Below are 13271 nucleotides of genomic sequence, written 5' to 3'. Positions count from 1 at the left end.
GAAGCGTAGCAAAATGGAAAATATGAGGGCTCCAAGAGATGGCCAGCCTCAGGATAAGTAATAAGTGCATAATTCTCTTTGCCATTTTCTTTCAGTTTTTTAACAGCCTGCTGAGCATGGAATGGAGTTCTCCAATTCTTGTCATCTTCTCCAACCACAAACAAAAAATGGCCCTCAGCCTTTTTTATTGGGATAATACAATCTTTGTTTTCTTCCTCCATTGGGTTATTTGTCACCTCAGAGACATCGATCAACTTAGATTCTGAAAATTTGTCTTTTTCTAAATTAATACCAAAACCAGGAAGAGTGATGCCTTTGTAGTGCAGTTTCCCCAATGTATTTGCATTGCATCCACCGATACTAACTGCTGCTATCACATGTGGCAAAAACGTGGTCATCGAGAGAACTAGATCTCCTCCTTTTGAAATTCCTATTGCTCCAACTCCAGGACCCTCAACCTGAGAAATGATGGCAAACAATTAACAAATTAGGTGTCAGTGGGGGAGCACTTCGGGGCCGGCGACCATAATTCAATTAGATTTAAAATAGTGATGGAAAAGGATAGACCAGATCTAAAAGTTGAAGTTCTAAATTGGAGGAAAACCAATTTTGACAGTATTAGGCAAGAACTTCCAAAAGCTGATAGGGGGCAGATGTTCACAGGTAAAGAGGGCGGCTGGAAAATTGGAAACCTTCAGAAATGAGGTAATGAGAGTCCAGAGAAGGTATATTCCTGTTAGGGTGAAATGAAAGACTGGTAGATATAGGGAATGTTGGATGACTGAAGAAATTGAGGGTTTAGTTAAGAAAAAGAAGGAAGCATATGTCAGCTATAGAAAGGATAGATCGAGTGAATCCTTAGAAGAGTTTAAAAGCAGTCGAAGTAAGAGGGAAATCAGGAGGGCAAAAATGGGACAAAAGATAGCTTTGGCAAATAGAATTGAGGAGAATCCAAAAGGTTTTTACAAATACATTAAGGACAAAAGGGTAACTAGGGAGCGAATAGAGCCCATCAAAGATCAGCAAGGCAGCCTTTGGTGGAGCTGCAGGAGATGGGGAGATACTAAGCGAGTATTTTGCGTCAGTATTTTCTGTGGAAAAGGACATGGAAGATATAGAATGTAGGGAAAAATGTTCATATTCCAGAGGAGGAAGTGCTGGATGTCTTGAAATGCATAAAGGTGGATAAATCCCAAGGACCTGATCGGGTGTACCCTAGAACTCTGTGGGAAGCTAGGGAAGTGTTTGCTGGGCCTCTTCCTGAGATGTCGGTATCATCGACAGCCACAGTTGAAGTGCCAGAAGACTGGAGATTGGCTAACATGGTGCCTCTGTTTAAGAAAGGTGGTAAGGACAAGCCAGGGAACAATAGACCAGTGAGCACAAGGGTCGGTGCTGGGTCCACTACTTTTCATCACTTATATTAATGACTTGGATGTGAGCATAAGAGGTATACTTAGTAAGTTTGGAGATGACACCAAAATTGGAGGTGTAGTGGACAGTGAAGAAGGTTACCTAGATTATAATGGGATCTTGATCAGACAGGCCAATGGGCCGAGAAGTGGCAGATGGAGTTTAATTCAGATAAATGCGAGGTGCTGCATTTTGGGAAAGAAATCTTAGCAGGACTTATACACTTAATGGTAAGGTCCTAGGGAGTGTTGCCGAACAAAGAGACCTTGGAGTGCAGGTTCATAACTTCTTGAAAGTGGAGTCACAGGTAGATAGGATAGTGAAGAAGGTGTTTGGTATGCTTTCCTTTATTGGTCAGAGTATTGAGTACAGCAGTTGGGAGGTCATATTGCAGCTCTACAGGACATTAGTTAGACCACTGTTGGAATATTGCATGCAATTCTGGTCTCCTTTTCTCATGGAAAGATGTTGTGAAACTTGAAGGAGTTCAGAAAAGATTTACAAGGATGTTGCCGGTGTTGGAGGATTTGAGCTATTGGGAGGGGCTGAACAGGCTGTGGCTGTTTTCCCTGGAGCGTCAGAGGCTGAGGGGTGACGTTATAGAGGTTTACAAAATTATGAGGGGCATGGATAGAATAACAAAGTCTTTTCCCTGAGGTGGAGGAGTCCAGAACTAGTGGGCATAAGTTTAGGATGAGAAGGGAAAGACATAAAAGAGACCTAAGGGCCAGTTTTTTTCACACAGAGGGTGGTACATGTATGAAATGAGCTGCCAGATGAAGTGGTGGAGGCTAGTACAACTGCAACATTTAAAAGGCATCTGGATGGGTATATGAATAGGAAGAGTTTGGAGGGATATGAGCCAGGTGCTGGCAGGTGGGACCAGACTGTGTTGGGATATCTGGTCGGCATGGACGGGTTGGGCCGAAGGATCTGTTTCCATGCTGTACATCTCTATGACTCTAATTCCACACCTGTACTGTATATGCTTTTACTAGAGTCAGAGTCAGAGAGGTGTACAACACGGAAACAGACCCTTTGGTCCAACTTGTCCACGCCAACCAAATATCCTAAATTAATCTAGTCCCATTTACCAGCACTTGGCCCATATCTCTCTAAACCTTTCCTATTCAGATGGCTTTTAAATGCTGCAATTGTACCAGCCTCCATCACTTCCTCTGGCAGCTCATTCCATATACACACCACCATCTGCATGAAAAAGCTGCCCCTTAGGATCCTTTTAAATCTTTCCCTTCTCACTATACCCTCTAGTTCTGAGCTCCCCCAACCCAGGGCAAGTACCTTGTCTATTTACTCTATCCATGCCCCTCATGACTTTATAGATTAAACAAAACCAGAAAAAGAATTGCACATGGTGAAGATCTGAAACGAAAGCAGAAATTGGAGAAATTCAGCAACTGTGGAGAGAAAAGAGAGTTAATGTTGACTCCGGTGACTCTGAAGGAGGAAGCATCTCAATCTGCATCAGAATAAAATATACAATAATGACAAAAGCAGCAAATTAGTGTACATGATATTTACATCGCATGTACAAGCCATTTATTCACTGATTAATGCCAAATGAGAGTCATAAAAACGTACAGTACGAAAACAGACCCTTCAGTCCTCCCCATCCATGCCGACCAAATATCCTAAATTAATCTAGCCCCATTTGCCAGCTTTTGACCCACATTCATCTAAATGCTGCCTATTCATATATCCATCCAGATGCCTTTTATATGTTTTAATTGTACCAGACTCCACCACTTCCTTGCGCAACTCATTCCATACACGCACCATTCTCTGTGTGAAAAAGGTGCCTTTTTGGTTCCTTTTATATCTTTCCCCTCTCACCTTAAATTAGTGCCCTCTAGGTTTGGATTCCCCTACCCTTGGAAAAAGACCTTAGCTATTCACAGTTTGCAAGCCCCTCATGATTTTACAAACCTTTATAAAGTCACTCCTCAGCCTTCATCAGTGAAGGGAAAATAACCCCAGCCTATTCAGTATCTCCCAAAGCTCAGGCCCTCCAATCCTGGCACCACTTTCTAATTCTTTTCTGAACTCTCTCAATATGTTTGAGTCTTCTTCCATTCTTTATCACACCCTCCTCTTCTGTTTCACCCTCATCAATCCAGACCTATTTGCCAGCATTTAGCCCATATCCCTCTAAACCCTTTCTATTCATGGACTCATCTAGATACATTTTAAATGTCATAATTGTACCAGACTCCACTTCTTCTGGCAACTCTCTCTGTACCACCCTCTGTGTGAGAAGGTTGCCCTTCAGGACCCTTTTTAAAATCTTTCCCCTCTCACCTTAAACCAATGCCCTCTAGTTTTGGACTCCCCTACCCTGGGAAAAGGACCTTCACTATTCATCCTATCCATGCCCCTCATGATTTTATAAACCTTTATAAGGTCGCCCCAGAGCCTCCAACAGTACAGGGAAAACAGCCCCAGCCTATTCTGTCTTTGCCAAAGCTCAAACCCTCCAATCCCGGCAACAACCTTGTAATTATTTTCTGAACTCTTTCAATATTCGAGTCTTCTTCCATTCTTCTTCATACCCTGCTCTTCTGTTCAACCTCATACATTTAACGAGCTTCCTTTCAAATGCTAGTCACCCCAACAAGTCCTGTGGGAGTGATTTCAACATTCTAGCTACTCTTAAGATGAAGTATGTTTCCCCTAGTTCTGGTCTCCCTCACAGGTGGGAATATTCTCTACATTCACCCTATTAAGCTTTTCCATTATATTAAAGATCTCTGTCAGGTCACCTATCGGTCTCTTTCTCAAAAACAGTTTTCCAGCCAGTTCAGATTATCGTGACAGAAGTTATGCTCATCCTAGTAAACCTTGTGGCACCCTCTCCAGTGCCTCAAGATTTCACAGAATGTATAGGATCTTGAAATACAGGTTTCCAAACTATATCGTGAATATTCCTTCTAAAAGAGGCATTAGTTTCTATAACTTGCTGAGACTCTAAATGGTTAATTGCAGTCACTACAGCCTCCCCAGCTTTGTTTGATACCTTCAGGAATTTTAAGGAAAATCCTGGAATTTGGTTTAAGGAGTTACCTTGTATGTTTGCCCCTGGAGAATTTGACTGCAATGGTGAGGGGGGTTGAATTGGATGCCTCATGTCTGCATCATAAAAAAGGTCTTCACGTTCACAAACTTTGTAAAACCATTTTCTAAATAGATTTAAAGCATTTTATCTTTGGATGCCTTCTCAAGACGTTCACAGCTTCTTCGAAATATTCCAGATAAAGATTCAAATAATCTTTTGGAAGGTCATCAAATCCAAAAATGCAAAACCCAATGTAACAAATCCATGGTTTGCTAAGAGACTAGCTCAATGCTCAAGCAAAGTTAGAGCTTGAGATTGGTTACTTTTACTGTAGCGCATTGCCTATGGGGTAAAAGGGGAGGACCGAGAGATGCAGCTGAACAGCATAAATCAGAATGTAACCCTCAGATCGGTGTGCTTATTCATTAGGCACCCATTCTTGCAAGTACCTATCAATAAAATTCACTGTTTCAGAATTTGACTCGGACTGAAATTTATTAATATGTGAGTTTTGTTACTCACAAATTTGGGAGCTCCTGTCCAGGATATCCATCATCACCAGTGGGGTAGACATCTTCGATGGCTGGGAAGATGCATCCCGTTCCTTTTAGAACAGTCCTGTGTTCCTCACCGGTGGGTTTCCCCTTCTGGTTGACTGATAGACTCTCATCGGATCTCAGTCTGAACCAGGCGAAAATAAGTAGGCACAGGGAGCCAGGCAACTCTGTGCATGGACAAAGGTAGGGAAATTGACTTTTAAGTACTGCCTTGGTGGCTGGGATTGAGTTCTAGTAGTTAATAAGTGTCTAACGAAAGAACTCAATATGGGCTGTGCCTAGGGTAAAGTATAAGTCTCCGAAAGAAAAATGGAAATGGAGGCGGGGTCCCTGACAACATACCTCCAGAAAGTCCTTTGGGCAGGATGTTGTGGAATTGGAAAAATAATACTTGCACAAGGGGAAGAGATAGCAAAAAGATGATAAAATATTGTTGCTTTGTATGGACTAAGGAATCCATTCTTCGTCCTGCCGTCTTCTGGCCAAAGTACGGGTTGGATGAAGACTGTATTTGTAAATATTTGAATTTATATGTCAACAGAAAACAGCCTTTCAGTCAGGAGGGATCAGATTATGCTTAGTGTTGGAAGGGCTGGTAGCTGAAGGGCTACTGAGGGTACACTTTGTAACTAAATCATGGCCAGATATCAAAAACAAATTCCGGAGAGTAGATGGTGGAGTGAGAAATCACTTGATGAATTGTTAAGAGATGCACAGAAAGAGTTTGTAAAGAAGGAGGACGAGAAGCAAAAGCAGAAGGCAAAAATGATGGTAGCCACGGTTGACAAAGTAGTCAAAGAAAAGAATCGAATCAGTGACTAGCAACTGGAGTGGAGGGCGGCAGCACGTAGAACATAGAGGAAGGGGTTGAGGACGAGGAGGATCTTTCGTAGGGTCCAGTCAACAGGGACAAGAACAGAGGTGGAGACCCCAACAAGCAGGGTGTTACATCCAAAAAAAAATTTCAAAAGATAGAGGGGTGGAGCGAGAAGCCTCTAGACTTGTTGTTGCAGGAAGCTCAAAAAGTGTCTGTGAGATACGGTGTGTGTGCATGTGTGAGAGAGAGAGAGACAGAGAGAGAGAAGAGCTGTACAGCTAGTAGAAAGTTTAACCCTTTGTGATTTGGTTTGAATGCACATTTATTTGTTGGTGATTGAATGTTTGTGCTTTGTTCCCTGGAGCTTGAGATCCGGGACTGTTTTGAATCTGATTTCTATTATGGAAATTTAACATGATTTAATTTAAGATGATGCGAGAAATTATGGCTGTCTTACACCAGGAGTCACTGGGGAGTGCAAGCAATGTGTGATTTGGTCTTTAAGGAAATATGGATGCAAGGGGATCTATACGATAGCCAAACAGATATGTGAGGGATGTGTAACATGCAATAAAATCAACAAGATGATATTGAGGAAACAAGTCCCAGGAGGGAGAGAACCTGGGATCCAACCATTTCAGAGCATTCAGGTAGATTATATCGAATTACCCCGAGTGGGAAGACTGAGGTATATATTGGTAATGGTTGATCATCGACCTGGATGGGTGGAGGCGTATCCTTTAGCCACTGCCACCACAAGTGGGGTGTCCAAGATAATATTTGAACACATCATTCCCAGATACAGGATAATGGAATGTATAGGTTCGGATCAGGGAACTCATTTTACTTCCAGAGTACTCCAGGGAGTAATGAAGGGATTCAGTATCTCCTGGGAGTTCCACTCCCCTTGGCACCCACCTTCATCAGGAAAGGTTGAGAGAATGAACCAGACATTCAAGAAGCAGTTATCTAAATTAGTAGTAGAAGCCAGACTCCCTTGGACCAAGTGCTTACCTATAGCTCTTTTGTGGGTGCAAACGGACCCAAGGAAAGATTTGGGGCTGTCCCCTTATGAGATATCGTTTGGCCTGCCCTATCTGGGAACAAAAGGGGAACTGCCCACCCTGGAGACTAAAGATCTGTTCTTAAAGAAGTATACACTGGGCTTGTCCTCCTCTTTGTCTTTTCTTAGCAGACAAGGGTTACTGGCACAGACTCTGCCCCTTGAATTCGCCGTTCATCCCATCCGGCTGAGAGATTGGGTCCTAATTAAGTCATGGACAGAAACTAAATTGCAACCAGATTGGGAGGGACCGTACCAGGCTCTTTTGACGACTGAAACAGCGATAGCATGGCGGAGAAAGGCTGGACTCACTACACCAGGATTAAAGGACCGATGGAATCCCCAGTTAAGAAAGAAGTCTGCAAGTAAAAAGTGAGGTCTGCAGATGCTGGAGATCAGAGCTGAAAATGTGTTGCTGGTTAAAGCACAGCAGGTCAGGCAGCATCCAAGGAACAGGAAATTCGACGTTTCGGGCCGGAGCCCTTCATCAGGAAAAGGCTGATGAAGGGCTCCGGCCCGAAAAGTCGAATTTCCTGTTCCTTGGATGCTGCCTGACCTGCTGTGCTTTAACCAGCAACACATTTTCAGCAAAAAAGAAGTCTGGACAGCCGAATCAACAGAAGAACCACTGAAATCAGACTCAAAAGACTTTAAGTAACTGATTTTTATGCAGACGCAGGATAGTTTCTTTTTGATATCTGTATATTGTATTGCATGTTAAATCTCTTGGTCCTTCAATACTATTATACTATTATAGGATAGCTGGGGACGCTTAGGGTTACCATATTAGCCTACTTAGTATTGGGATTTTGTCAAGCGATGCTGTCATCGCCATATTTGTTATTAACGGTCCCTGAGTCTGAATATCCGCAAGTAATAGAAGTCGACGCTGCAGTCTAGTAGAATGCACAGATGTAAAGTATCATAGGGAGTATATTTCCTCCGAAATCCTTCTTAAGACCCTACCGGACACAAGGTATGGTTAGCAAAAACCACCACCTGGCATCATTATCCATAGAGACCCCATTCGCCCAGCCTTAGACTGTCCTGACAGAAAGTGCCACCCGATATATCTCACCATTAAAAATACCTCCTCTGAAGACTCCTTTCCCCGTAAAATCAGGTCTCAACTCCTTAGTAACGATTAAAAGATAGTAATGGCTGCCATTGGGAAGTGTTTTTTGGGCTGCTGTTTCTGAATAGCCGTAGGAAACAGAAAACGAGCCAAACAACTTGATAATAAGATTCATCCTTTTGCCCCTCCCAACGACCCAAAGGTGGTAAAAATTAAAGAGGTGAAGGACTTGAAGCAGACCATTGAAATAGAAACTGGATACGGGGATGCAAATGCCTGGGTTGAATGGGTAAAGTACACTGTTAAAACTCTGAATAAAAGCAATTGCTATGCATGTGCCTCCGATAGTCCATTGCCCACATAGCCCCCTTTCCACTTGGATGGAACCAAAACAGGAAGGGCATGGAATGTATGATAGCCCTGTATCAGGATAAGACTGCATGGAATGATAGGAATTGTATATCCCTATCTCTAATGTTCCCTCCCTTGGAGAAGACAGAATTGAAAGCTCCCCTCATTTTTGACCATGGTCGGAATCACACATCATGTACAAGCCGACAGGGTCAAATCAGTCCAGAGACTTGGGGGAGCTGAGGTTATGTACAGAAACTCAGAATGACACCAAAACGGACAAAGGACGGAACTACTCAGCACTCAGGGATCCCCGGGCGGATCTCTGGTGGTACTGTGGAGGCAGAATATTGCGACCTCCCCTTCCTCCTGACTAGAGAGAGATATGTGCAATTGTGCAATTGGCAATCCCATTCACCTTGGCATTTGAGGAGAAGGTGGTAGTAACAAAGAATGGGAGGAGTAAAAGGTCGTTACTAGCTACTTCCTTTGATGATAGGATTTATCTCGACTGTATGGGAGTTCTTAGAGGGGTCCCTGATGAGTTCCAGGCCCGCAACCAGATTGCAGCAGGTTTTGAATTGGCCCTATTTTGGTGGGTAACGGTCAATAAGAATGTGGATTGGATAAACTATTTTTTAACATCCAGCAAAGATTCATCAATTACACTAGAGATGCAGTCAAAGGTATTTCTGAGCAACTTGATGCAACCAGCAGAATGGCCTGGGAAAACAGACTAGCTGAAAAAGGGGGTGTATGTGATGTTAGGGGGTAGCTGTTTTCCCTTTATTCCAAATAATACAGCACCTAATGGGTCAATCTCTCATGCCTTGCAAGGATTGACCACCTTGGCGGAAGAATTGGCTGAGAACGCAGGAGTGGACACATCACTCACAGGATGGTTAGAATCATGGTTTGGGAAGTGGAAAGCTCTATCCTCACCTCCCTGATAGTGGTAGCAGGGGTACTGACAGCAATTGACTGTTGTATCATACCTTGTGTAGGAGGGTTAACCCAGCGGCTAATTGAGACGGCCTTGGCAAAACAAATGCCTCCAAAAGGTAATCAGGCAGAGGAACTCAACCTCTTGAACAATGAGGGGATGGGTGATTTTAAGGAATTAGCCACTATAAATGAAGTCTCAGGGATGATGCTTGCGAACTGGAAGGCAACATATGAGACAAATGCAGAAGACAACATTTAGTAGCCAAAAAGAAAAAGGGTGGATTGTGAGGTATAGGGTTAAAATTGTGCAGAATAAGGGAACAGGTGTTTCTGCAAAAGTTTACATTATAAAATTAGGCTGCGCATGCAAATACTAAACAGTGAGAAGCGAAAACAGATAGAATTATCTATGACTAATAGGGCAGAGCAACTGTGTAGCAGGATGTACCAGGCATAGGAAAACATAAGAAGCAAAAACAGGTAGAATTATCTATGACTAATAGGGCAGAGTGACCGTGTAGCGGGATGTACCAGTAACAGGAGAATAGTGTGCCAGTCTCAGGAGGGATGTGGCCAACGTATGGAATTTAGTTTGGCAGGATGATCGCACAAAGACAGCAAACTATGCCAGGATAGTCATATATAAGGAATGAGATAAATAAGAGTAAGGGGCAACAGGCTTAGAGTAATGGGAGAAGTAAACAGAGGCGGAGAGAAACTAGACAAAGATGGAGCGAAGCTAGAGCTTGTGATTGGTTACTTTTACTGTAGCGTGTAGCCTATGAGGTGAAAGGGGAGGACCGAGAGATGCAGCTGAACAGCATAAATCAGAATGTAACCCTCAGATCGGTGTGCTTATTCATTAGGCACCCGTTCTTGCAAGTACGTATCAATAAAATTCACTGCTTCAGAATTTGACTCGGACTGAAATTTATTAATATGTGAGTTTGTTTCTCACAGTTTGTTAGCTATATCAATAATTTGGACGAGAATGTACAAAGGATGCTTGTTTGCTGATGACACTAAAATAGCTGGTATTGTGGATAGTGAGAAAGGTTATCAGAAATTGCAGCAGGACCTTGATCAGCTGGGGAAGTGGGCCAAGAAATGGCAAATGGAGTTTAACACAGATAAGTGTGAGATTTTGCATTTTGGAAATTCAAATCAAGGTAGGAGTTTCATGATGAATGGTAGAGCCTTAAGGAATGTAGTCGAACAGAGGGTCCTTGGAGTTCAGGTGCTCGATTCTCTGAAAGTGGAGTCACACATAGACAGGGCAGTGAAGGCAGCTTTTGGTACTCTCCATCAGTCAGGTCACTGGGAAATTATGTTGTAATTATACAAGATGTTGGTGAGGCCGCAGTTGGAGTATTGTGTTCAGTTTTGGTCACCTTGTTACAGGAAGCCTTTATTAAACGAGAAAGAGTGCAAAAGAAATTTACAAGGATATTGCCTGGATTCAACGATCTGAGTTTTTTTAAGGTTAGATTCCCTATAGTGTGGAAACAGGCCATTTGGACAAGTCGTCCACAACAACCCTTCGAAAGAGTAACCCACCCAGACCCATTTTCCTCTGACTAATGCATCTAATTTTATGGGCAATTTAGCACAGCCAATTCACCTATCCTGCACATCTTTGGACTGTGGGAGGAAACTGGAGCACCTGGTGGAAACCCACCCAGACACGGGGAGAATGTACACATTCCACACAGGTCTCTGGTGCTGTGAGGCAGCAATGCTAACCACTGAGCCACCATGCCAAGTTCTGGGAAGAGATTGGACAAGCTAGGATGATTTTCTTTCAAGCTGAAGGGACTGAGGGAGGATCTTATAGAGGTATATAAGATCATGAGAGGCATGGATATGGTAAACGCATTCAGACTTTTTCCCAGAGTCAAGGGCTAGAGGGCATCAGTTTTAGGTACGAGGGGAAAGAATAAAAAAGACCCTGAGAAGCAACTTTTGTTTTTAGAAAGAGTAGTACACATCTGGAATGAACTGCCAGTACAAGTGTTTGAGATGGGTACATCAACAATATTTAAAAGACATTTGGACAAATACATGGATAGGAAAGGATTAGAAAGTCATGGACTCAGTGCAGGGAAATTGGGTTAATGTGAGCCGATGTTTTGGTCAGCACGTTGGACCAGTTTGGGCCAAATGGCCTGTCTCCATGCTGAAGGACTCGAGGACTCTAAATGACCAACATCACTGTCCTATGAACACAGATCCAAGCACTAAATCAACGTGTTTCTCCTTACTGCTAAGTCCAGAGTCCCACACAATTTAATGAATCCTCATCCACAGAGGGCAGTGTATCAAGCTGAACAATCAATACCAAACATGAATATAAAACCCAGTTCTGTGTAAAACAGTAACTTCGATTGAGCTCACTTTCTGTGAAGAAACAAACAAGATTACACAACAAAAAACCACATCAATCCAAGTAAACAACCTTCGACAGATCTGTACAGATACAAACGACATTAGCCTCAAATCTGGGAGGAGGGGGCTACACAGGATCTACTGCCTCACCGGGTGGGATGAAGAGTGTCCCTCGGATCCTGCCTTCTCTGACTGGGATCCTGAGCAGCCCTTCCTTCATGAACCAGCGCTGATTGATGGCGGTGGCCAGAGGCTGTGCTGGGAGCTGCCCGAGGCTCCAGTGTCCCTCAAAGATCTCGATGTGGACGGACAGGGGAGAAGTGGCGACGTCCCTCTTGACCAGGCGAGTGAACGGGGTGACGGGGCTGAGCGACCAGAAGAGGCCCATGGGCTGGACGCCGGTGTAGTGTCCCCCCAGGGAGGGGGAGTGAGCCAGGTCGAGCTGCCCGCGGGGGTCCGCCGTGTAGAAAGCGGCCGAATGGAAAAGCTGCTCCTTGTCGTCGCGGAGCCAAGCCTTGAGGGTGACCTGTTGGAGCGGGGAGAGGCCGCTCACTCTCACCTCGAGCGGCTCATCGAACAGGCACCGGGGGCTGGGCTGGAGCTGGATGGAGACGGACATAGCGGCCCGGGGAGACAGGGGGAGAGGGAGACCGGCCCGGGGAGACAGGGGGAGAGGGAGACCGGCCCGGGGAGACAGGGACTGGTGCTGCAAATGTGTTGCTGGTCAAAGCACAGCAGGTTAGGCAGCATCTCAGGAATAGAGATGCTGCCTAACCTGCTGTGCTTTGACCAGCAACACATTTGCAGCTGTGATCTCCAGCATCTGCAGACCTCATTTTTTACTCGGAGACAGGGACTGGGACAGGGTCAGGGACACAGCCCGGCGGAGGTAGCTGGAAACCTGCCGGGAATGGAGGGGGGGGGGGGGGTGCTCTGATCTGCTTCATTGTCCAAGCCACAGGCCATTCAGCCCATCAGAACTGCGTTGATTTCTTTTGGTGCCATATGTTCCTAAGCACAGCTCTGGTACACCTGTTGACTTTCACTGTGTCTTCTCACACCTGCAAAAAAAATAACCTGTGGCTATCGATTGTACAAGTACCTTACCAAGGGGTCCAAAAATCATTTCCCTCGCTTCCCAACAAGTTCTAGGGCAAACCTGATCAGGTCCCGGAGATTTACCCACCTTATATATTTTAAGACATCCAGCACCTCCACCTCTGTAATATGGACATTTTTTCAAGATGAAGCTATTTATTTTCCCAAGTTCTCTTTTTTCTATGTCCTTCTCCATGGTAAACAGTGATGCAAAATATTCATTTAGTATCTCCCCCATCTTCTGCCATTCCACACATTGGTGGCCTGCTGATTTTTAAGGGGCCCTATTCTCTCCCTAGTTACCTTTTGTCCTTAATGTATTTGTAAAAACCTTTTTGGATTCTCCTTAACTCTATTTGCCAAAGGTTCAGAAAAGATTTACAAGGATGTTGCCAGAGGAAGTGGTGAGGTTTAGAATCCCCTCAGTCTAAGGCACTGGTTGGTGCTATAGTCAGTATACTCCTGTTGGCTCTGAGGAGGAGAGTTTCTTTGTC

General features: G+C 44.2%; 1 protein-coding gene across 1 annotated transcript; it reads right to left on the bottom strand.

The window, feature by feature from the left end:
• Positions 1-390: 390 nt before the first annotated feature.
• Positions 391-12342, bottom strand: LOC132817841 (acyl-coenzyme A thioesterase 1-like). The gene is made up of 2 exons (XM_060828352.1): positions 11830-12342; positions 391-458 (listed from the first exon to the last, which is right to left on the bottom strand). Exons 1-2 carry the CDS (start codon positions 12296-12298, stop codon positions 454-456), a joined length of 474 nt encoding a protein of 157 aa, XP_060684335.1. The 5' UTR covers positions 12299-12342; the 3' UTR covers positions 391-453.
• Positions 12343-13271: the final 929 nt, after the last annotated feature.

Source organism: Hemiscyllium ocellatum, chromosome 8, assembly GCF_020745735.1.
Source record: "Hemiscyllium ocellatum isolate sHemOce1 chromosome 8, sHemOce1.pat.X.cur, whole genome shotgun sequence".
NCBI classification, from domain to species: domain Eukaryota; kingdom Metazoa; phylum Chordata; class Chondrichthyes; order Orectolobiformes; family Hemiscylliidae; genus Hemiscyllium; species Hemiscyllium ocellatum.
The sequence above is the reverse complement of the archived record's forward strand: the minus strand, read 5'-3'. Positions and strand labels throughout refer to the sequence as shown.

Coding starts and splice junctions, on each gene's coding strand:
- LOC132817841 (XM_060828352.1), bottom strand. CDS start 12,298: ATGTCCGTCTCCATCCAGCTCCAGCCCAGCCCCCGGTGCCTGTTCGAT.